Raw genomic sequence first — 25,566 nt, 5'->3', positions numbered from 1 at the left:
CCTCCTGGGAGAAACGTTAAAGCAAATGGAATTTTTACAGCCACACAGCCTGCACTCCAATCATCCTGCACCTCGGTTCCCTCTTTGCAAACAGAAGAGCACCCTACTCACCGTCCCAGGTTTGTACAACAGATAAGATAATGCCTGTTTACGTGGGGGGATCGTTGCCTTCTGACACCGTCTCATTTATTTGGCATCAAAAGCGAAGGGGGAATTCCACAAAAGTAAGTTTTCCAGATAAAAGAGGCTTTTAAAGAAGCAAAACTCTTGTTATCACTCCCACTTCCTAAAGTGAACCGCATGCTCTAGTAATCTCATACACCAACTCCTGGACCCAGTGTGAACTGCCATCTGCGGCCCTGCATACACTACCCCCGAAGATGCTACTGCAGCATGAGGCGCTGCCTGCTTCCTTCCCGAACCTCAAGCACTACTACGATTTTAGAGTTCTTGGGTAGACTCGTTTGTAAGTATTTTATTCTAATTACAAAATTATCTATTCAGATAAACTTGAGAAAATAAAGAAAGGAAGTTGCCTGTAATACCATCATTTTAAACAAGCAGCATTGTAATTTTTGTGTATGCTCTTTTAGTTTTATCCTATACATATTTATTTTCATTTCATTTTTTAAGTGAGCATATAGTAAAATTGACTATTCTTTGGTATGCAGTTCTATGATTTATAATATATGCATAGATCTGTGCAATTAGGACACAGAACAATTCCATTGCCCCTTCAATGCCGGTGCAGGGGGGCGTGTCCCTGTGTAGCCACGCCCCCCATGCCTAACAATTGGCAAGCACTTATCCGTCCTCCATCCCTTTAATTTTATCTTTGCAAGAGGCCATATAAATGGAACACACAATATATCAGCTTTGAAATTGCCTTCTTTCACTCTGCACAGTGCCTCTGAGATTCATCTAAGCTGTTGTGGGCATCAGTAGCATGCTCTTTTTGATACTGAGTGGTTTTCCATTATTTTGGACATACCACAGTTTGTTTATCCATTCACCCACTGAAGAGCGTTTGTGTTGTTTCTGGGTTTCCACAGTTATGAATAGAACTGCGGCAAATGTGCACGTCCAGGTTTCTGTGTGAACCTGAGTTTTCATTTCTCCAGGGTAAATACACAGTGTCGAAATGCTGGGTGTTACATTTAACTTCCCAAGAAACTGAAACCTGTTCTCCAGGGTGGCAGGGTGGCAGTGTGGCACCCCACCAGCAATGCACAAGAATGCCGGCTCTTCCTCACCCTCCTCAGCACTGGGGATTGTCCTGCAGAGACTTCTGCCACTGTAGGAAAAGTCGCGCCTGCGGGGTTTTATGTTCAATTTCATTTAGCTGTAGATCAGAAACATTTCACACTGTTTGAACATACTGGTGTATATAGAGTCTTTGCCAAAGTGAAGATTATTTCTTTAGAAGTGTGTATTTTTAAATGTGAGATTACTGTTTCAAGGTGTGCATTAAAAGTACACAAATTCAAGGTGTATATTAAAAGCTATTAAGACTGCCATAAAGTTTTTAGAAACTGTAACATTTTATAAGACCACCAGCAATTCATGAAAGAAGAGTTTCAGTGAACCCCCAACCAGGACCAAGTGGACTTAGAATCTAACTTAAAAAGCAGAACAGTTCCAGCTTCTTTATCGGCAGCGCTGACAGCTCCCTGCGCCTGCTCAGTAGCCCCATTTCCTCTTTGAGTTACCAGTTCTTTATCTTTCCAAAAGACAAGTATGTGGACTCTGAACTCTGCGTAACAAATAGCCACTTACCCATTTTACTTTGCAAATTTTTTTTAAAAAAACTTAGGAATTACAGAAAAATATAAAGAGGGCAAGAAAAATTAACCTAGAATTTCACAACTCCCAGGTACATTCTGCTGAATCTAGTTGAAGACATCTTCCCCCCACCAAAAAAAATCTTTAAGGTGCTTTTTTCCCCCTTCCCCATTACCACATTTTATAAAACAGGGATCATACACCCCACTACCACCTGATTTTATATAACAGGGACCACACTACTCATGTGACTTCTGTACCCTGTTTTTCTCACTCAATAGTACATGATAGAGAGCTTTCCATGTCACTGAATATAGTCTGCACATCAGCGGTCAGAAGGTGTTTTATAATGGAACAGAGGAACAGACAGTAAGTATGTCAGGCCTCTGGGCTATTTGGTCTCTGTTGCAACTACTCAACTCTGCTACCATAGCGCGAAAGCAGCCGTAGACAATCAATCAATGGCCGTGGCTGTGTGCCAACGGAAGTTTATTAACAAGAACAGTTAGTGGGCTAGATTTGGCCTGTGAGCCATAGTTTGCCAACCACTATTATATACCATCCTATGCAAAAGTTGCACAGAAATCCATTTATAGATTTCATAATTTACTAATACATTTAATCCCTTATCGATGGACATTTACATTGCTTCCAAATTTTCATATCATTACAAAGAACACTGTGTAAAAGAGTACCTGCTTTCTCACCCTAAAACACTGCATGGTCTATATTTACATTTTTATTTCTTGTGAAGTGAATATATATATGTGTATATATACACATATATATTTTTAAATTTGGTTATTTTGATTTAAACTTTTGTGAACTGCTTTTTCATGGTCTCTATTTCACTGTTGACATTTTTACTATTTCCATTGACTCATAAATGCTGTTTATGTATTAAGGACAATAACATTATTTTAAAACCATGTTAAATATCATTACACAGATTCTTTTAACATTATGTTTTTTTGGCAAATCACTTTCTGAAATGTTTCTGGAACCACGTGTACCCACCGCTTCCTTTGCAGCTAGCCTCCATGGTGCGCTGCAAAGGCCTTTCTCACTCCATCATGCATAGGCTTGACCCTTGAACACTGCGGGGGTGGGGGCAGCTGACCCTCCACACAACTGAAAATCTGCATGTAACTTTTACCCTTTTTATATGGTATATGTTTTATATACTTAATGAAAATATTAAGAAACTTATAAGAAAGACAAAATACATTTAAAGTATGTATTGAAAAAAAATCTGTGGATAAGTGGACTTGTGTGATTCAAACTCATGTTCTCCAAAGATCAAAAGGCAACAACATTCACAAGGCTTACTTGCCATTCTGCTCTGCTGGGTCATTAGGCAGTGGCGTACGTTATTCTGTACTCAGCCTAGAAGGCCCTTCCCCCTTTCAGCTGTGCTGATTTTTTTTTAAGATTTTATTTATTTATTTTTAGAGAGGAGAAGAGAGGGAGAAAGAGAAGGAGAGACATATCAATGTGTGGTTGCATTATGCACACCCCCTGCTGGCAACCTGGCCTGCAACCCAGGCCTGCGCCCTGACTGGGAATCGAACTGGTGACCCTTTGGTTCGCAGGCTGGCGCTCAATCCGCTGAGCCACACCAGCTAGGGCCTAATTTATAATTAAACTTTATCATAAATATGTGTGTGCAGGAGAAAAACAGGATATATAGGATTCAGTACCAGCCATGGTTTCAGGGCAGCTACTGGGGGCTTGGAACTTACCCCGGTGGATCTGGGGGGCCGCTGCGCCACCATCACTACCGCAGGGGCAACAGCTGCTTCTCCGCCACCGCCCCTCCCCCGCGGCAGGGGGCTCCCATGAACAGCGCTGGGAGAGCCACACCAGGGAGAGTGCTGCGGGGCCCGCCGGGTTCTCTGCTGGGGACAAGCGGAGGAGGCCACCGGAGAGGAAGAGCAGACAAGGGGGGAGCGGGGACCCTGTGCTGCCTGAACATTCTCTGCAGGAGGATGGAAAGGCAGGAGCCCCAACAAGTGGACGGGGGCTCAGGAGAGAGCAGCCCCCGTGATCCCGAGGACAGCCGGTGACAGGGCTGCAGTGACATTTTTCAGGACCTCTGTCTGTGGGCTTCAGTGTGCTCACTAAAGAGTGGTCTAATCTCACAGTTTCGAGTTTTCCTCTTTTACTAAAGGAAGAATGGGGAAAAGAAAGAAATACATCTACCCTTGTAATCTGGCCCCTACCAGGTGTGCATTGTGTGCTCAGGCAAATACATGGATACACCAAGGCCTGTACATCCATTTACCTTACAGGCCACGTGCAGTTTCCCCTCTCACAGGGAAAGCCAACAGGCTGCTGGCCTAGATTCCTGGCACTGTTCTGCTCCACCCGCTGGCCTTTAGTCTGTCCAAGTAGATACACCATTACTGGGTCTGCGATTGCAAAGCTCGGCCAGCCTTTTCCACGTTTTCGGTTCTGTTTCCCATCTCCATGCTTTCCATCACTGGAGTTCAGATGATTTTTAAAAGAATCACATTGTTGGAATACATGGCAGTTGGTTTTGCTGAGCTAGGAAAGGTAGCCACCAAAAAGTTGTATTTTTCTCATGAAAACAAAGCTAAAGGCCTTTTTCCCTTGCTAACTGCGGGTGTGTGCATCAAGCCTTGTCAGTCTAACAAACACTGGCTGTACAGGTGAGTAACTGCCTCCCATACATTTCAAGGCATCTCACATTTCACAGTGACCGTGCCGTTGCAGAGAACTCAATAAATGCTTAGGAAAGGCAAATGATGCCTGCACTTAATCATCCAAATTAGTAGTTGAATTTGAAATATATCTGCTCTGTTTCCAATGTCCTACTTCTGGTCTTGGCTCTTTCCTAACTAGCTGTATGGTCCTGGAAGTATGTTAACTCTTGACTTGAAGAAAAAGTCAGGGACCTAAATGCTTCGACAGTGTCAATGACGTGAGAGGCAAAGGGGGAGTGCGCACCCGCTCCAGGTGCTGACGGCCGATGGCACTGTGTGAGCCCAGGCCAGATCTGGCGGGGAGGGAAAGGGCAGCAAAGGACATCATTGGATCGACCGACGAGACTGGCACCCAGACGGCAGACTGCCACGCTTTCTCAAACTGATAACGACTGCGGTTCTGTGAAAGAATGGCCTTGTTCTGAGAAGTAACCCAGAAGTATTTAGGACAAAAGGACATGATGCTTGCAACTTTCAAATGGTTCAGAAAAAATATCTGAGAGAGAGAGAGAGAGTGTGTGTGTGTGTGTATTGAGAAAGACAGAAAGAGCGAGAATGACAAAGCAAATGGCACACAATGCTAACTGGTGAATCTGGGTAAAGGGCGTAGTGAGTGTTCTCTATAACACACTTGAAATTATCCTGCAAGCTTGAAATTATTTTCTAATACGTCAATGAATAAAGGAATTGGACTAAATTGTAATAAGGTCCCCTAAAAATTCTAAATTTCTAAATTTTAGAAATTTCTAAAATTCTAAGATGTCAGGAGACTACTGAGCAGCCGGCCGGCACGCGTTCATAAACAGCAGCGTGCCAAGCGCGGGGGCGTGAGGGCGGGAGCCGCACTGAGGGCGCAGCGCAGACGAGACACCACGGAACAAACGCAGGCGGTGAAGTCACCGCCTCCTCCACAAGGCGCGCCCCTGGAAAGTCTGGTTCCGAGATCCGCATCTGCCACGGCGGCCCAGGGGAGCGGCCCAGCTCCCACAGAGCCGTTCTCACGGTGCACACGCCCCTCCTTACCTCTGGTGGCTGTGCACAGGGCCCCGCGCCACCCCAGCACGGTTCCGGGAGAGCATGTGGCACCAGGAGACCATGCTCTGTCCCCAACCTGTCCCTCAGCACAGAGGCCCAGGCTTTCCGAGGACAGGAAGGCTCCGTGGTGCCCTCACTCTTGTCTCCTGATGAGCGTCAGCCAAGCTTTCAGTTTGGTCTTCTCTTCCCTCCCCTTAAAGCTGTCATCTCTCTGATGGCTAGTCCAAATATTTACATGTTCTCATCACCCACAGAATTCCCTTTCACACGAAGCCTCCCACTGCAAGAGCTGAAGCCTGAAGTCCAGCGAACCAGCGGTGGGGAAAATAAAGTTCCCACAAGCATACCTACCATTGGAGCTATGGACCTGAGTATTATTCACAGCTGGAGATGATTTTGTTTCTTTTTGGAAAATAAAAAAAAAAAAATTCCAGGCCAGTATTACCAGTCTTCCAGTACACAGCTAAGGCGGTGGACACAAAGGTCCCCACTGCGCCATCACGCGCTCCTGCAAGGCGGGAACCGAGGCGTGATGGGCCCACGAGAGGAAGCGATGGGCCAGCACTGCCACCTGCCCCCACCAGGTGAAGGACAGGGCGCTCCCCGCGGGCGGGCCGCCCAGACTGGACTGCTCCCCGTCCTTGTCATTTACGCAGGAAACCTGTCAGGAGTCATTTCCCAGCCTCACAACGGTCTTTCTAGACTAATGATTCGCAGGTGGCATTTGTATAAGTAGATAAATACGTCCAGTAATTTAAAAATATAGAAGTCATTATTTAAAAATAATAGTTGGGAATGCAGTGTAAAAAACATAAGCCTAACATTTAAACACTTTTGAATAAAAATGCAAACAAATGGGGTAACCAGGCAATTCAAATAAAGCAATTTGGACAATGCCAATTGGAATCGCTGGCTAATGTGGAGAGTAACAATGTTCAGAAAATCAATGTCACTAACTCTTGCTGACCCTGACTGAGAATCGGCTAAATAAAAACATGTAAAGAACAGAGAAGAGAAAGGGGACACAGTTGTACAAACACAAAAGGAAACTTACCACAGGAAAGCAAATGTACTTGAGGCTGGGGAAATGAAGGAAAAGCCAAAGGAAGGGAAAGACAAGCATAATGTACGAGCTCCAGCTCTTTCTCTCGAAGCTTCCAGAAAAAAATCCAGATGGGTCAAGCCCTCTCCCCACTCCACCCTTTATCTCACCCCAAAATGTGCAACAACAGGCATTTGGGAAGAATAGAGCAACTAGATTGCAAACTGCCTCCCACAGCACCTCTAAAATGTCTGAATCCTGAAATAGGTCTATCATCTGCACATTGTTTGCTGCACAGTAAATTCCAACAAATCTGGACCAATAAAATACCCTTGAAAAATGAGTGTGCAGAGTTACAAGATTGAGACAGATTGTTGGAACAGGCTAACAACAAGGAACTGACTTTTCCTCTTTGGCATCACAAGATGATTATGTAACATGTTCAAGCTTATGGAAAGATATTTAAGCTAGAGCAATACACTGCAACTGATTCTTTAAAAAAAGATTGAAAACCCATCTCTCAAACTTCTAATAGCTTGGTGAGGTTTTCTTCAACCTTCCAAACAATGCAGATCAGTCAACGTCAGTTCAGAAACATTTTTACCGGCAAAAAATTTTTACAGTCAAGTCTTTTAACACTGGCTCATTTGCAATCCAGCTCATTCCCTGAAGACAGCAAACAGTGGTATGGGCTGCTCTCTGAATTCAGTGAAGTATCAAGATCAAGAAAATACCAAATGCATGTGACTAATTTTCCTTGAAATCCAGAAATGCTGGCAGGAGAACAGGTTCCTAAGTGTAGGATTTTTAAAGTCAAGAATATGTGGGGAAGTCAGTCCCACCGTGACGTTCAAGTGTTGCCTGGGCAAGAGTCAGCTTGCTTGCTGATTTTGAGACATCTTGGGAAAGTCTGAGGTGAGTGTCCATTGCTAAATCAAGAGTCAGCCACAACACCGATACTTTACAGGCTTCTCAAAGAGCTCCCCGGACTGACAGCTTCCACGGTGTGTGCTTTAAAAAGATGTCCACAAATTCTTTGTAACTATTCTCATCGAGAAGAGGAGTCTAATTTTCCTTCCCTTAAACATGAGCTGGCCTTACTGACCTGGATCCAGGGAAGAAAATCATGTTGTAGGTGACTTGCTGTGACGTAGGCTATAAAAAGAGAGACAGCGTCTGCCTAGCTGTCTCTTGAGCTGATCTCCCTGGAATTCCAGCTGCCACACTCTGAGGAGGTCAGGCCGGTGGCGGAGCTGCGTGTAGGTGTTCCAGCTGACAGGCCCCGCTGAGGCCCTAACCAACGATCGGCTTCAACCAGCGCATTTTATGTGTTTCCTCAACCATGTGAGTGAGGAAGCCTTAAAGAGCATTTCAGCCGACTTCCCAGCCACCATCTGACTGTAACCACATGAATGGAAAGCATCTAGCTGAGGCCAGTCAGTTCCCAGAACCATAAGGGATAATAATAATCAATAAATGTTGTAGTTTTAAGAGTGAGATCTGCAAACTATGAACTGTGGGCAAATTTGGGCCTGCAACCCATTTTTCTACAGCCTATGAGTTGAGCTGGGTTTGGCACATTTTAAAAGAAACAAAACAAAACAAAGCAAAATATGCAACAGAGACCATATGTGGCCCTCGAAGCCTTATGATCGTTATTCTACGGCCCTTTACAGAAAAAGCTTGCTCGCCGCCGTCTTAAGCCACTGTGCTTCCAGACGCTTTGCTATGCAGTCACAGTTACGCAGCTGGAACATGTGGATCATAACAGGAACCGTCAATGGGCGAATCCGGGATGCAGGGCCCGTGAGAGTCACACTGAAAAGTCACAGCTCAACCGTTACCCGCACGTCAATACTTATCCCACAATTAATTACTACCACACAATTTTCTGATTTCACAAGCACACTTTTGTTCCACCAAAGCAAAAGTCAGGGTAATGTGATTCGCCAACCAAGAAGAATAGAGTACTCGTGACTCTCAGAACTCTGACTCCAGATTAAACTCCAAGGTCTAAAAGACCCATTAATAATTTTAGTAATAATAGCTGGCATTTACTGAGTCCTTACTATGTTACAAACACTGTTCTAAGCTATTTTATATGCATTACTTCAGCTGAGGCCCATGACAACACTTATTTCCATTTTACAGGCGAGATAACAGAGGCACGGAGAAATGATCTAATCCATCCAAGGTCACAGAGGCCGGAAGGACTGAGCTGGGGCTTGAACCCAGGACTGGCCGGCATCCATGACCCTGACCACTGCACTCTGCTTCTCCTCTCCAGAAAGTGTCTAACCAAGATGCCCAGTCCTTGTTTAGAGGAGGCAGCCGGCTTCCATGGGAAGGGCAGCACGCTTTGGCCTCTCTGACCAGGCCTCCCTGGGTGCGAGCCCAGGGCGCTGTGCATCCACCAGGAAACTGGGTCTCCATCTCTTTCCCCTCAAACTTAAGATCTTCAGTAGCACTAGTTTTTCTGTTGAGAGGATATGAAACTCCAAGACAGCCCCAAACTATGGCTGGTTATAAACTGTTCCTTCCAAACTATCAAAGGCGTCCTCACATTTTCCCTCTGGTTTCTGTCAGTCAACACATGGAAAATTATGTTTGCCAAAGGAATGATTGTCAGGGAAGACACAATATAGATTCTTCGTTGCCAGCCCTTGGATCAAGAAAATCATCAGACTGAACAAGAACCAATCAGTACGAAAAAGATATGCAAAACATTGTTAGGACCAGTAATCATGGAGAACAAAATGAGTATCAGTTTCCTCTTCCATGAGCTGTGAGTGATAATACCTGTCTTTGATTTGTTGTGAAGACTAGTGCCAAGATATATAAAAGCCTAACCCAGTGGCTGGCATACAATTACTGGTAGTTATTAATTACTGTCATTTTAACATGGAACATGCCTCTCTTTTAAAGAGCTGCTAACTGGCCAACGATGTTTCACTAGAATAACTGGAAAAGCTGTTAATCGCAAGAAAGACCTGTATTTATGAAACAAGATGGAGAGTAAGAGTTGCTGCTTACCCATTGGGTACACAGTTTCCATTCCCTTTTTGTAATACACCTTTTCCACAGAGGAATGTTTTGTTTTAATTATATACAAAAATGACCCCTTCACACTCTTTACTCCAACTGAACTTGGCACCAATAGCTGGAGATCAATGAAAGAAAGGGCAATGCTCTGACTTTAACAACGCACCAAGCTCACCTTATCACGGTGCCCAAAGGCAGGGCACAGCATCTTGTCTACTCACCAAAAGGGAAAAATGATGAGGCGGCTGATGAGAAATATGGCAGAAAAGATAAAAAACAGGATGTTGCAGGTTTGCTTCCATCTGGCATAAGAAAACATCTTAGCAGACTAGAAACGGAAAAAGAAATTGTATTCAGATAGTGATGTTAGTACAAATTTGTTAAATCACACATTTATAAATGATATAATATCTGAGATTTGCTTCGAATCAATCGGGGGGGGATGTGAGTGGGGAAAGAGATGAAACCAGGTTTGTGGTATCGATCACTGTTACAACCGGATGGCGGATCCACTGGGCCACTCTTCTCTTCATCTTGTCATAAAACATCATGTTAAAGAAGGACGGGTGGAGATATTACTCCAGTCTTGCACCAACACTACAAATTAGCAAAATTAATGTTAGCACGCCTTTTATCAGGCTCTTTGTTTAATTTCCGCATTGAGCTGGAAGGTGAGCGGGACTGAAGGAAGGCTGGGGCCTGAGTGAAGTCCTGGCTGAGCTGGGAAGGCTGCAGACGAGACAGCTGCTTCAGGGCAGATAGGAGGCAACTCCTGGGCCTTGTCCTGCTTGAAATCAAGGTTCAAGCACTTGATTTTCTCCACTGACTTCATGCTAGTCTATACTGCCCATATTATCTGTGTTGAGTAAAAGAATTATAGGAAGGCTGCTTAATGTGGTCTTAGAAGGTGAACTGATGAGTATTCTACACTTTTAAAAGGGTTTCCATTGCATTGCAATTTCCATACTTAACCATGGGGTACGGACATGATTGGATGATGGGGTTGGCACACAGCCCAAAGGGGGATATAGTCTCAGTTTCTGAGATAGAAGGCTAATACGCCAGGTGGCTGGGAGGTGGGTATGAGAGGAAAGGCCAGCTGTTTAGAGTGGTGGCTGTACCAGAGCAGGGAGCTGACTGAAGGGTCAGAGGCCAGGCCTGGGTGTGTTGCTAGAGACGTACAGGGCCGAAGAGCACTCGTTTGGGCAAATACACACACAGTCATTTCTGACTGTGCCGAGCTGGACACCAGACAGTAACCCATCGCCCTGGCTGTGCATCAGTCAGGATACTGTTAAAGCGCTGGGTCCTGGATCTAAACTCGAACATGTGGTCAATTAGAAAGGATCAAGAAGATGCATGAAGAAGGAAAAAGGCCACTTATGAGTAAAACATGGTAGATGTTGAGGCTGTTTTTCCTTGCAAAGAGAGAGCTAAGAAATGGCCGACCAACTGCCTTGAGGGATGTGAAGGATTAATAGTCTCCATCCCTAGGAAGGTCTAACCAGGGGCGAAAGTTGTACCCTGTCTGGGTTCAATTAGAACTTGACTGAGAGGACAAACATTTAAAAAAACCTACTCGAGGAAGCTGTGGAATAGGCACCCCTGGAGAATATTAAAAAAATAGGCCCCATGCCACCGCTTCACGTTGTCTCTGCCGCCAGCTGACAGAAGGTACTGGCCTTGCTCACTGAACCTCCAGTTTAGATCGTGACTTGTGAATCAAGAATGATTCATGGTCATTAACAACATGAAGCTGCTTTCACAGTTCGCCCAAGCAGGGACCTCTGAATCTGACGTTTCATTTTTCTTTGTTTTTTACCTAAGGCCTTAAGAGCATTTTGTAACAGAAATAAGCTAAACTTCACAATATACCCGAAGGGTCAGATGTGGCTTCTCATGTTCCAGCTGAGGTTAGAACACAAAGCATCCAGTGATTTGCCCGGCTGCCTAAGGAGCTGTGCACGTCAATGGCAGGGTCGGGGGAGGGCTGGCGGGGCGACCCTGCGCTTGTTCCCACTTCCAGTGTCTAACTCCCTTTGAATAACACAACGAAGCTGTTTTTACAGTGGAGACACACCAAAGGCAATTGAACTGGAGGGTTTAGAAGCAACAGGGTAGCATAAAATTCTTAAGTCACAGCCAATGTGGTCTCAATTTTCAGGCAGGGTTACTGCGATATGATCAGAGAGGGGGGTAATTACAACCGAGGTGGCCACAGTCAGAGAGAAACACACGGGAAACCTGGCACAATCCTCCTTTTGCTGGGCCATTTGCTGCCTGAAGCAAGTATAACAATCCTGACCTTCAGAATAGGATTTACATGCCTAATTACAATTACATACAAGAAACAAAATGCTCTACACAGCTAATATTTAATAGTAGCCAGTTGCTTTGAAATGGCTTCAAATGACTTCTCGTTATGTCTAGAACAGGGTTTGGCAAATCACAGTCTATGGGCTAAAGGTGGTCAGCTCTTTAGGTAAGAATGGTTTTCACATTTTTAAAGGGATATAAGAAAAGACAAAAAAGGAGAGAGAGAAAGAGAGAAATAAAAATATGTGACAAGAGATTCTATGTGGTGCACAGAGCTAGATTTACTATCTGGCCCTATTCCAAAATGTTTGCTGAATCCAGATCTAGAAGAACAAGATCATATTACATTTAATTTCATTTCTTCCATATCAACCTATGTTCAGTTACTAGTTCTTCAAGAGGCAATTCTGAATGCAAAATGGGTTGGCATCATCTCCCCCAGCTTCCTTGCGAGTGAATATATTGAAACGATGAAGCGTGTGGCTCTAGCGTGCAGCCGGGAGAGCTGCCCGTTAAGAAGATCACTGGATCACACCCACAGGGTATGCAGGGACCAGGATCTAACAGAACAGGTGGAGAAAACAATCCTAACTTTGCTTTGTTCCTCAGATTTTGTATGGTTTGGGATTAGGAAGACTCTCATTTTAATGTCCACTGCTCCAAAACATCTGTTCCTTAAGAAATGAAATGTTCTTTGAATAAGTAACAGCTTTCATTTACGAAGCTTGAGAGTCATCAGGGCAGCGCAAGGATCCAGTGGGTATTCAGCTCTGGGGTGAGTATACAGTGCTGTCCAGCATGAAGAATCCACGGTGCCCTGAGTTTAAGTCCTCCTTTTAAAAGATGGGAGCTCATTCCATCTTCAAATGGCTTAGCTTACCCCTGAACTACTATCTGCGTGCAGCTTCCTTCAGCGCAAACCCGCAGGTTAACCTCTCTGTGAGGTACCATGAAGAAAGAGGGTTGCAAAGTAAAACCTAAAGGTTTCCTTCCTGTGAACCTGAAGGACCTGGGTACCCAGCGACACCTGTGAACGTGGGGTGTCTTCAGGACGCAGAGCCCTGCTCAGTCGCTCAGAGGCCATTCTCCCCGCGAGGAGGCACAGAGGCCCAGGAGGCCCCATCGTTGCCGGCGTTTCTGTGGCGAACACTCACCTCCAGCCAGATGTCGGCCACGTCGTGCACAATCATCACCAGGGTCCCGCTGCGAATGTAGTTAGCACACCAAGAGAAGCTCATCAGACTAATGGCAGCCAGGTGGTGGATGACATGAGCTAGGAAGTCCTGCACAACGCGGGGACAATGGCAGCCATTAAGAAATGCACTTATTTCCCAATCACTGGAGGAGCTCATACTACTACTACTACTACTACTACTACTACTACTACTAGCTTCAAAACTAGTAACTGACATCTGTATGTTTTGAAATTGTGAAAGGCTTTCATTTTAATTCTTAAACATAATCCCTGGGAGGCAGACAAGACAAGAACTACCCTCACTGATGAAGTCACCTGACACTGAGAGAGCATGACCTGTTGTCATCGAAGTCCCAAAACCAGCCATTCTCCCTGCCACTCATGCTACGTGTAGACACACACACAACACCCACATATACACACAAGCATGTTCCTGTGCACATTCACATTTATTGTTTATTCCTGCCTAATTGAGAAAAGGAAAACAAGACACATAACAAAACTATATAACCATTAAAGAAAGAGGTGCTACATAGGAAAGAGGTAACGAATGAAAGTGAAATAACTCTATTAGCAAATCTAGGGTAAGGAAAGTTACCGCAACTGAGCATAAAAACTCAAAGATTTTCTACAAAGATGTACAAACAGCCAATAAACACATGAAAATATGCTCAGCCACATTGGCCATCAGGAAAACATAAACCAAGGCTACAGTGAGATACTACTTCACACCCACCAGGATAGCTCTATTGGAAAAGATAAACAATAACAAGTGTTGGCAAGAGTGTGCAGAAATTGGAACCCTTATACATTGCTGTTAGGAATGTAAAGTGGTGTGGCTGCTTTGTTAAGTAGTCTGGCAGTTCCCCAAAAGGTTAAACATAAAATTACCATATAGCCCAGCAATTCCACTCTTACATATACCTAAGAGAAATAAAAACATGCTTCTGCAAAATCTTATATATGGAAGTTCATAGAAGCTGTATTCATAATAGCCAAAAAGGTAAAGACAACCCAAGTATTCATCACTGATAAATAAATAAACAAAATGCAATATATCCATACAAGGACTATTTTTAAAAAAGAAATGAAATACTGACACATGTTACAATATGAATGAATTTGCAAAAGATTATGCTAAGTGAAAGAGGCCAGATATAAAAAAACACATATTGTGTGATTCCATTGATATGAAATGTCCAGAAGAGACAAATCCATAGAGACAAAAAGTAGATCAGTGGTTGCCTAGGGCCGGGGAAGCTAGAAGAAATGGGAGCCGACTGCTAGAGGAATTTATTTTCGAGGTGATGAAAACATTCTCAAGCGGACTGTGGTGACGATTGCAGAACTCTGTGACTACGCTCAAAACCACTGAATTACGCGCTTTAGATAGATGAATGGTGTGGCATGTGGATACTTAATAAAAATGTTTTGTAAAACACTTAAAGATTTAGGTTTCCTTGCAGCCAGTGAAAGCGTGAACATGATGATGATAATAGCCTAATTTATTGAGCACGTACTGGTAGCCCAGGAAGTGCTTCCTGTGATTTCACTTGTTTAATCCTCACAACAACCAGAAGAGCTAGGAACTTTTTTTAGCTCCACGCTGTAGTTTAGGGAGTTTAACCAACTAGCCTGAGATGCTAGTGAGTTTGTCAAGCTAGGGATTCAAACCTAGGCTATCTGACCCCAGAGCCGGTGCTTTACCCAACTCCTAACTAATAGTGTTATGTCTCTGAAGATATGTGTTTACAAACATATGATATATAGCTGCACTTAATTTTTTAATTTTTCAATATTTATTCTTAGGGAGAGGGGAAGGTAGGGAGAAGTGAGGGAGAGAAACATCGATCAGTTGCCTCTCACGCACCCCCCGGCTGGGGACCAAAGGCACGTCCCCTGGCGGACAGCGAACCGGCAACCCTTCACTTTGCAGGATGATGCCCAACAGACTGAGCCATGCCAGCCAGGGCTGTGTGTAATTTTTGAAAAAGTACTCAATGCTCCTTGAAATGATAAGGAGAAATCAACTTTTTTGATTGTCTCAAGGAATTTCAAAAGACCAAATCATTACAGGATCAACCTACTTGAGTATTTTTTTCAATTCTATCCCTTGAGAAAATGAATCAATTAGCTTCAAAGTTAATGTTTCTATAATGTCTCACTGCAAATACTTACCAAGGCTATAAAAAGCAAAAAAGCTATGAACTGAAACTTTACACACATGAAATACAATTTAAAGATTAGTATTTGGGGCAGGGGAGAAAAACTTTTGGAAAAAAAAGAATAAAGTAGTTTTGTCAATGAGACACTTACCTTCCTCTTGACATCAGAGCCCAGGCTAAATAAGAGAGACCAATAAAAACTCATCTCCAAAATGTAGTACCAGTACTGGGATGGCAGCAAGGGCTGAGAAAAATGAGAGTATTTACTTTAATGTCACTTAACTCATTTTAAGGATAACACTATTGTTTATCCCTATTGATATAAAATTCCCCCAAATAATGATGCTTTACATTTCAGCTCCTGAGAAGGAACTAGAGATAATATCTTCAGGCATTTTATTTCTAAAAGAATTCCAAAATCAAGTCAAGTGAGGGATAGTATCAGAAGTCCTTACCTGTCTGGGATAGCCATTCCACACCTCCCAGAGGTCATATACCCAAGGTTTCTGTTAAAAAAAAAAACAAGGAACCAAGAGAAATAAAAGTGAGTTTGTCAGAATCAAAGGCTGATGTCAGCAGGAAACGTAAGCTGCTCCCAATGTCACCAAGGGGGGCAAACAGGCACAGCCGGGCACACCTGTGCCGCCTTCCCGGGGCTCCTGCTGCACGCCTCTCCCTCCGTGGGTGCTCACACACAGTCCCATACAGCGCCCTGGGACAGCCACGGCTCCCAGCAGTTCTGGCACCAAACACAGTCCTGTCTCACCGGCAAGTAACTTCACAAAACTATTTCCAAACCAATTATATTACTACTTCTCTAGCAATAAAAATATCTTAAGAGAAATGGAATCTTCAGAGAAGTCTCTTCAAGCTGGCTACCTTTTCTTTTTCTACAAACAATTTACTATTAAGTTTATAATCACTTAATGAAATAATTGTTTATTAATTATTTAAACAGACAATGCAAAGGGTAAGGGGAAATTTCGTTTTTGATGGCTGAGTAATGAAAGTCTTCACAGAACAGTGGCATTTGATATGAGACTGGCTGGAATTTGACAGGAATAGAAAGATGGGAAGGACAAGACATTCCTTGGCAGAGGGCATAAAATGCCCTAAAATCCAAAAGTGGGGATGTGCCAGATATGTTCAGTGGTTCATCAGTAGCCCAGGTTAGTTAGTGCATGAGCTGCATAAGTGGAAATAGGGAGAGACTGGATTTAAAAGTTAACTTCCCAAGTGCAAAGCTTAATGAAGGCTTTGAAAGACAGACTGAGTTGTTGCTACTTCTCCAGGCATTAAAGAGGTTAGCGGTTTAAGCTCTGGTTATCTTACTGAAAGTATCATATCCTGAAAGAAAATCAAGGGCAGGACTTTTTAAAAATTCATGACAAATTCCAATCAAAGATATAGAAAAGACAACTTACATCATAGAGAAATGCGATTCCAGCAACAGTAATCACTAAGTAAAATGCAAATCGCCAGCTGCGAAAAGAAAAAAAAGTCTTGTAAAAGTGATTGACATTTGAGGAGAAAAACATTTGGTAGGACAGAAAGAACACACATTCTGGAGTCAAACAAGTCTCAGTTGAGGTCCTGACTCCGCCACTTATTAGATGGCTAGAACTTTAGGGAGGCCACGTAGCCTCTGGGGGCCTCAGTCGCTTCATCTGTAAAATGGAAACCACCAAACTTGACTGAAAATGTAAAAAAATTGAAAATAATGTATGAAAAATACCAATCATAGTGTCTAGCATGAAGTTAGCAGCAGTAAGTGACAGTTGTTATCATTATTATCATGTTTAGCCTAATTCCCGACCCACAATAAATGGTGGCTTATTTATTTCCCAGTGAAAGGTTTCTATGTGGCCAACTCTTTAGTCTGGCCTCTGAAAAGCATATTTTGAAAGGGTATCTTCTTCTCATGTGTGGAGAAAGACCTATAAATTTAGAGACTTAAAAGACATATCATCTAATTGTAACGCATGGGTCTTATTTGGGTCCTAATTCAAGTAAACAAACTGTAAAGAAGATTGGAGATAGGTAAGGAAAAATAAATACTATTTGCTTTTATTAAATAAAATTTTAAAGGGATGATACTCATATTACAATTAGGTTTAAAATTACTGTCAGGCCCTGGCTGGTGCAGCTCAGTGGCTTGAGCTCTGGCCTGCGAACCAAAGGGTCACCAGTTCGATTCCCAGTCAGGGCACATGCCTGGGTTGCAGGCCAGGTCCCCAGGAGAGGGCGTGGGGCGGGCCACACCCTCTCTCTCTCCCTTCCCCTCTGCCTAAAAATAAATAAAATCTGTTAAAAAATAAAAATAAAATAAAATTACTGTCACCAGTATCTTTTAGAGATATGTATATATTAAAATATTTACAGATGAAATCATACAATGATGTCTGCTTCAAAATAATAAAAGGACAAAGGCAGTTAAAAGGTACAAACTTCTAGTTACAGATATTCGCCATATTGTACATTACATCCCATACACAGCTGTATGGTATATTCGAAAGTTTCTGAGAGTAGCTCCTAAAAGTTCTCACCACAAGGAAAAAAACCTTTTTTTTCCTTTTTGTATCTATATGAAGCGATAGATGTTAACTAAACTTGTGGTAATCATTTCACAACACGTGTAAGTCAAGCCATTATATTGTTTACTTAAATTTATACAGTGCTGTATGTCACTTGTATCTCAATAAAACTGAAGCAATTATGACGCACAAAGGACATCTGTGGTGGGGGTAAAAGCAGACAGGAGGGCAGAGGATTGCCTGAGCTGAAAATTACTCAAAGTGGTGATGGATACACAGCATACACAGTTCACTACACTAGTCTTTCTGCTTCAGAATATGTTTATAGCTTTGCAGTAACATTTAAAAAAAATTATTGCTATTTTACCTAATGATTGTTGAAGTAGCCATAATAATAGTAAAAATAATATCTGTTCCTTACATTCGTATAATGCCATGCCCGTGTGACATGGAGAGAGAGGAACGTGGCCTCGCTCCCACTGTGAAGAGGGGAGGGAAACCAGGCTCGCAGAGGCCGGGCTGCCGTCTCCCCAGCGCGCACGGCTGTTAACAGCTGAGGCGGAAGTACAGGTCTTTGGACTCTGAATCCAGCAGTGTTTCCTGAACACTGTCACATAAGCTCGATGACAGCTTTTCTCCATGGTTTGTTTTGATAGATTAAAAAAAGTAGGGCTCAATTGCTCAGAAAGTTGAACCATAAAAACACCCAAAGGGCACTTTATGAAATGAGCTGGCTGAGACCTGTTCTCACGTGACCTGTTTACGGCTGGCCCAGCGAAGGCCCACACGTCGATGCAGAGGGCTTTTCCTTGGCTCCCTGATGGTCTGAGCCAAACAGGAAGCAGCGAGATGAGGAGCCGGTATGCCCTGCAGGCCCAAAGGGACCCGGGGGTCGGGCGGCAGGCCTCCTGGCCCGCGCTTCTCAAGTGCACATCAGCCGCCCTGTGCGGAGCACGCCGGTGGGCACCTTATCCCACTTTTTCCTTTGTCATAAGCTCATGAAGGAGGTGCCTGGTTCTCAGAGGTAGGTAACGTGAGTACTGGAGGGCACTGAGGTGGAGAGACGTCACAAAACTCACCCAGGGCTGCACGGCAACCACCAGATCCAACAGTAAAACCCCAGCTCCACATCTTTCTGGATCAGTCCTAGCAGGTTTCATCACACTACACTAGGTAGGTTCTCAAAGTGTGTGCCCTGGACCCCTGACATCAAAATATTGTCATCGTAATACTGAAATAGTATCTGCCCTTCTCACTCATTCCCTCACAGGTGTCCAGTGGGGACTTCCAGAGGGTCCATGACATGCGATGGCATCGTTGCTCGAAGGGCAAAGGAAATGTGTCTTATGTTTTATAGACGTCTCCGTTTTCATTTCTAATAGTGTAACAATCAGCAGGTAAGACACACAGAAGCAAATGCTCTTTGGCGTCTTCAATAGTTTTTAAGAGAACAAAGGGGCCTAAAACCAAAACGCGTGAGAACGGCTACACCGCTCTACTTACCAGATGAAGGATGACATCCTCGTCAGTGCCATCTCACTTAATTCCGAAGAACATACGGAATTAAGTAAGTCCTCCCCACCCCCAGGGATAAGCCTGAGATAAAAATAATTGTGTGTGTGTGAGTGTCAGGGGTCGGGGACTCCTGGGGGAAAAAAATCCAGAAACGGACAAGGTGAGCTCAGATGCTAATGCTGAAAGATGAGACCGCACGGTGAAATCGGGGCGCAGCTGGACAGCGCGCGCTCGGACCAGCAGCGAGAGAAGCTGCAGCGGGAGAGGGGCCGGGGCGGGCAGCGGCCTGCCGCAGCCAGGTCCTCCCGCCAGCTCGGGGGCGCCCCTGCCTATCTGCACATCGGGTACTTAGCCATTGCCAGGTATTTTGATAGGGAGCTGCACACTGCTGAATGGAAATCTTATTTTATAAAGAAAAGTGATCAGCTAAGACGGAATTTGACGTAAAAATAAAGGATCCACGGTGGATTAAAAGCCTTAAATGCTGCGGAACTGGGCTTAGGGATAATCATTAAAGAAACTACGTTAAGTAATACACGGAAATTAAGGTGCTTGGACCTAATCTATCCTGATATTCAGAGATAATCTATCCTGTACTTAAGGGGTTTGTAGCAAATCCATCTTGATATTACAGAGGAGGGCCTGCCTCCTGGAGAGTGATTTGGAAGAGGCTAGTGCTGAGAAGTTCCTGAGATTTCCTCAAGGCCTGGGGCCAGGCATCTCTTGCTAAGACCATGCAGCACATCCCAGAGCTGATGGAACAAAGAGCCACTCCTGTCCAATTAAACAGGCTGGCATTCTGCTTTAGTCTACTTATTTAGTCCATAGCAACTTTTAACAGCTACCTGAATTCGAGAACATTTGTGGCATTGCTAAAGAATAAGATACAGCTTCAATGTGATGGGAGCATCCATCCTGTTTCCTAAACACGTGTATAATTTCCTGCTTTGTGCCTCTGCCTTACTTGAAACAGACTGCCTTCAAATCATGCTTTCTTTTCTCAGGTAAATCTGATCCATTCCTGAAGGTCCAGCTTTTGCCTGGCCTCCTCTAAAGAGCCTTTCCCTAATGTGTTCGGCCCTACCGGTGCCAGCTCCTCCGGCAGCTCACAGCACATCTACACTTGACCGTGGACTGCAGGCGTAGAGGCCCAGGTGCCACGGGGGTGGAGTAACAATAGGTGCTGTGGTTTCATAAGAGGTAGTCTCATCTTCCTGATCAGTTCTCAAGGCCCGTGACCATGGCTTCCACTTTTAGTTCCCTGAAGAAATCTCCAACTCCACACGATGTAGGACAGTGCCACATACAGAGAAGATAGTCAACATAACCCTCTGCTTTGCCGGACAGATCACGGCAACTCAAAGTTCCTTCGTGTGACCTGAACTCTGTGGCCAACTGTCAGTGAACTCGCTGACAGCCAGATTCCCAAATGTTGGGCCCTGTGACCAGTGACTTGACATAGCGGGCTCCCTGCTTGCCAAGAGGAGCATTAGATGGTGGGGGAACTACAGTGGAGCAGAAGAGCATCAGAAAAGGAGTCAAAAGCCCTGAACACAACAGCCCCACCAACAGCCAGGTGACCTTGAGCAAATTCTTTAAATTAGACAGCCGCGTAGTTTCCCATTTCTTAAACAGGGCTGGCCCCACCTCCCCTGACTGCTTCACACCGCTGCTGGGAGGATCAAACAAAGGTTATCTATAAACTGCAAGGCACTGTAATGTATAGGAAAGTACCAGAGGTTGTCACTGGAGTGTGATTCACCTTGGAGGCAGAGACTCAGTCCCAGCCTGGGGACTGGAAGATAAGGCCCGTGAGCTAGAAGGAGTGAATGAAGGAAAGCAGGAAACAAGAAGATGTGCCAGGAGACCAGCTCCACTCTGGAGTGTGCCACGGTGAAGGCTCGGAGTGATGCACTCACGCCAAGCTCACATCAGCACAGACATTAGCCAGTCTCTCGAGAGCTAAAATGGGAGAGAGGCCGTTAGAAACAAACCAGGCCATACACCTCCAGCCACGGTGGGAAAGGCAGCGGAAGCGGAAGCGGAAGCGATGAGGAGTGGGTGTCAACCTGACGTGTCTGTGCTTCTTAGCATGACCATTGCCCAGTGGGACGACGGTGCTCAGGGAGCTGTTGCAGCTTAGCCTCTCAAAGGCTCTGCTTATTTATCTGAGAGTCTTCTATCAGCTCCTATCCATTTTGCCATCAAAACAACCAGGCCTCTTGAAAGTCGCTAGGCAATGTGAGGACTTCCAGAAACAGGCAGAAATAAGGAACACTATCTGTGTGCAGAATGCAACGTCAAATACAACCCATCTCACCCGTGTTTGTCTGAATGGAAAGAAGAGGAACAAAGGTGTCTGTTTCGGACACCAAAGGCGTGTGGCCTATTCTAACTACTACAATATTCTACGAGGGAGAATAACAGACAAACAAAAGAAAGACCTCAAGTGAACCCAAAGGTAAGGGCAGTGCAGTTCACTGTTCTCTGCGCATATTCCAAGCAGCCAGCTGGCACATCCCCTTTGGCGCCGCAGCCTGCCTGCCCCCGCTGAGCCAACTGCTGCGCCCGCAGGCCCTGGCTGCCCCGTCCACAGGTGGGGTGGCGGGGAATGAGCCCAGGGAGACAGAGGGAAGTCCTCTTGGTGTTGTGAGTGGAGAACAGACATTCTCTGCTCTTATCGTGTGCTATAGCAATTATAATGTGATCGGAAACAAGCGCTAAAGTCTTGTGAACCAGGGCCAACCTCTGCCCTAGAACAAATATCAGTTAAGATATTTTTATAATTTTTCTGGACTTTAAGATAAGTACCCAATCTCTCCTGCTCATCCTAGAGAGTTCAGAGTCTGCCTCGTTTCACAGAGCAGGAAACTGGAGCACAAAAAGTAAGGGGCGGAGCTGGGGGCGAGCCCATTGGCTCTAACCCCAGGACTCTTTCTGAGGCAACCATCCCGCTCCATACAAAACTGCAGCATTTCAGAAGTTTCAGTGTCCTTCTTACCAAGCTTCCTGGAATTTCTTCATCGTGCAAGGCCTCTCTTGATTCCGCCGACTCCGAAACCATCTTGCGACCTGGCGCTCTGTCAAGTTACACTTCTTTGCCAGTCCATAAATCTCATTCTGAAAGGGGATGAAACACATGAATGAGTGATAAAGAGCAGGGTCCGACTGGCAGTCAGTCAAGAGACAGTGAGATTGGATTACGAGAGCCCGTGTACCGGAGAGGAGAGAAATTCTGCATTCAAACTTGGGCCAGAGAATTCACCTCTTTTGCTCATGAAGTCACACACACACACACACACACACACACACACACACACGTTAGAGAATGAGAGAATGTTAATATCCCAGAACTCTGAGTCACTAAGAGAGATCAATTCTTTATAAATTTGTAGCAACTCATATATTCAGGTTGCATACGTGAGCTCACTTGTTCAGCTCAAATTTATTTAGAGCCTCTTAGATATGAAGTAGAGTTTAAGATGCCAATCAAACCCAATCTCTTCATTTTTTCCTATGAGGAAACAGAGTTTTAGTAATGGCACAAGACCTAAAATTAGTAGCAAAGTGAAGACTAGAATTTAGGCTAGTACCTATCCTGTTATTTTACATGATCTTTCCAATAGCTCCAAAACGTAATGCAGGAAAAACTCACACAGGCTCTGGCCATCACTTGCACATTTAATCACATGTAGAGCCTATTTCAAACTGATCTGAAATAATTCCAATAATAAAAAATGATTATGGAATATAAAAATGATGATTGGTTCTCCTCTGGGAAGCAGGAGCTATAGGTTATGATTTAAAATTGGAAACAACATGGGTAATGGATTAGCTCAAAGGTCACAAACCGGAAGTCCTCCCCAGGCCAGACAGGAAACATAAATCTGGCATGTGGACCTGACAACTCCCTGCCAGCAGGAAAAAGGACAAAGGGAATGTGGCCATGTGGCCATCATCGGTCACTGGACTACTTTTTTTTTTTTAAAGATTTTATTTATTTATTTTTAGAGAGAGGGGAAGGGAGAGAGAAAGAAAGGGAAAGAAACATCAATGTGTGGTTGCCTCTCATGCACCCCCTCCTGGGGACCTGGCCCGCAACCCTGGCATATGCCCCGGCTGGGAATCGAACCAGCAACCCTTTGGTTCACAGGCTGGTGTTCAATCCACTGAGCAATACCAGCCAGGGCCAGTGTAGTATTTTAAGTTGTAGTCTTTCAACACAGGTTTGTTTTGCATGTTAAACCTATAGTACTCTCTACGTCAACAATGAAATAAGCTCTGTAATTTTTCTTTGAAGCACCAGCTTCCTTGATCTTTCATTTTCCAATGTAAGCACAAGAAATATTTTCCTCTTAACTTTACTATGAAAAAAATAAAATTGCATAAAACTGACCCTCCGCTTCAGTGTTGAGGAAATAAGCTGAAGCCATCTGGTCATAGCAAACAGAAATGCCCACGGCCTGTCCCCAAGACGCAGCTGGGACCACGCTCTGGCTGACAACTACCAGAGTGGAGGTGCCGGCCCAGACCGTCAATGTGAAGTCGTGAGGTTTTCTTGATGTTGACCAATACCTCAAAGCAAACTTAAGGGACCAACATTGTGAGGGCCAAACAAAGCCTGCGCATGGCCCAATGGCCAGACATCCGACAGCATGTGACCAGTAATCTAGCTTGTGCTGTGCTGTTGTGTGTGTATAATGTCGCAGGCACACAGAACAACAGCAGATAAAATTCATGAGCAAACTCTCACACTGAGACTGGCCAAGGACTAACTGCAGCTTCTACATGCCTGCTAAACCGCTAGCTATTACTTAACCCAAGAGAAGGAAGGCAAAAATGAAGCAAAACAGGACACAGCCTGTATTACACTGCTCCCCTGCAAATAGCCCCCTCCAATACCCAGTCACTGACAGGCAAGGGGTTCGCCGGCTGTTGTTGTTTTGTCCTGTGTTTGGGTTTTGGAGGACACTGAGTTGGCAACTATTTACCGGTCCCTGCTTCTTGCAGGCACTTTGCTAGCCTGTGGAGACCTAAATAAACCAGACTGATAGGGGACCCTACTTTGCAGGGTAAAGTCTGTCTGCAGAGTGAGTCAAAACTAAAACAAAGAAGTCTAACAAGATAGGAGGAATGCCAAGAGAGGGGAAGATTAGGGCACCGTGTGAGCCAGCTTTATGTCGGCAGTTCCCAGAAGTTACACTTCAGCTGAACCCTGAACATGCCCCGAGAAAGAGGGGATGAGGAAGGAGAGTGTCCCAACAGAGGGGCCAGCATGTGAGGTCGCAGGGAGATGGGAGCAGCGTAACACTCGGGAAACAGAAAGAGGCCTGCCTCTCAGTGTAGAATCCTACAGAGAGGAGAGGAGGAAAGATGTGGCCAGAGTCACGTCAAACGTGGCTTTGTCTGGAACTGATCTTGTGGGTTACGGGCTGCTCGCATTTTTAAAGTCTCCTCTTGCAGCCTGGAAAGAAGGCAGGCGCAGGAGTGAGACAAGGAGGGGGCGGTATTCCATCTGCCCTTCGGTTCTAGGCCTCTGCTCCTGCGCACTGGCAGGGAGGGCCTGGCACGCCAGGCTGGGCGAGTTTGGAGAGAGCACCGTGCTCACCACGCCCCCTCACAGGAAGAAGAGCGCAGCTGGCGGAGAGGCAGGAGGATACAGCCGGGAACTGAAGGCAGCAGGTGCACATCCGCTGCTTCCCAGCAGTGGAGCCCTGAGCACTGCCCGCTGAGCCCCGGTGCAAGAGCGGGTAGTAACAATGAGAGTGTTTGCTTCCTGCCTCCCGGGAGTGGTTAGAGGACTGGGGGCTCCTAGATGTGAACGTGTCGTGTGGATTGTCACGTGCTGTGCCAGTGCTGGAGATGGTGGCTGAACGCAGAAGGGAGACCCGGGCAAAACCATTTGAGAAGACCCGCTCCTCTGCCTCTAAAATAATCTGCAGACATGAACAGATTCCTCCCAGCAGAGGGCATAATTCAAACCCTGTTGCTTGGACATATTCTGAAATGCTGCAGCACATATACATTCTTAGAAGGAAGGGGCAGAGGGCGTAGCCTGAGTGGTTTAAATGCTTCCCTCATTCCATCACCCGAAAAGAGTTAGTGAGCAGAGCTCTCCTCACTCGTGCCAAGCACTGTCCTACGCATTGGAAATCAAGCAGGGAGCAAAACAAAGTCCCAGCCCTCCTATTAGAGTTTTCCCAGATCTGAGGAC

At 44.9% G+C, this 25,566-nt stretch overlaps 1 protein-coding gene across 1 annotated transcript in view; it reads right to left on the bottom strand.

Moving 5' to 3' along the window:
- Positions 1-25,566, bottom strand: part of CERS3 (ceramide synthase 3) — a 79,408-nt gene that overhangs the window by 20,292 nt on the left and 33,550 nt on the right. The window contains exons 4-9 of the mRNA XM_054561985.1: positions 22,354-22,472; positions 16,728-16,785; positions 15,759-15,809; positions 15,455-15,547; positions 13,098-13,226; positions 9,849-9,955 (exon numbers count right to left, since the gene is read on the bottom strand). Coding sequence (XP_054417960.1) covers positions 9,849-9,955; positions 13,098-13,226; positions 15,455-15,547; positions 15,759-15,809; positions 16,728-16,785; positions 22,354-22,472 — 557 coding nt within the window. The remainder of the gene's footprint in view (positions 1-9,848; positions 9,956-13,097; positions 13,227-15,454; positions 15,548-15,758; positions 15,810-16,727; positions 16,786-22,353; positions 22,473-25,566) is intronic.

Source organism: Pteronotus mesoamericanus, unplaced genomic scaffold (genome assembly GCF_021234165.1).
Source record: "Pteronotus mesoamericanus isolate MK-2021 breed Mesoamerican mustached bat unplaced genomic scaffold, CSHL_Meso_final scaffold_582, whole genome shotgun sequence".
Taxonomy (NCBI): Eukaryota; Metazoa; Chordata; class Mammalia; order Chiroptera; family Mormoopidae; genus Pteronotus; species Pteronotus mesoamericanus.
The sequence above is the reverse complement of the archived record's forward strand: the minus strand, read 5'-3'. Positions and strand labels throughout refer to the sequence as shown.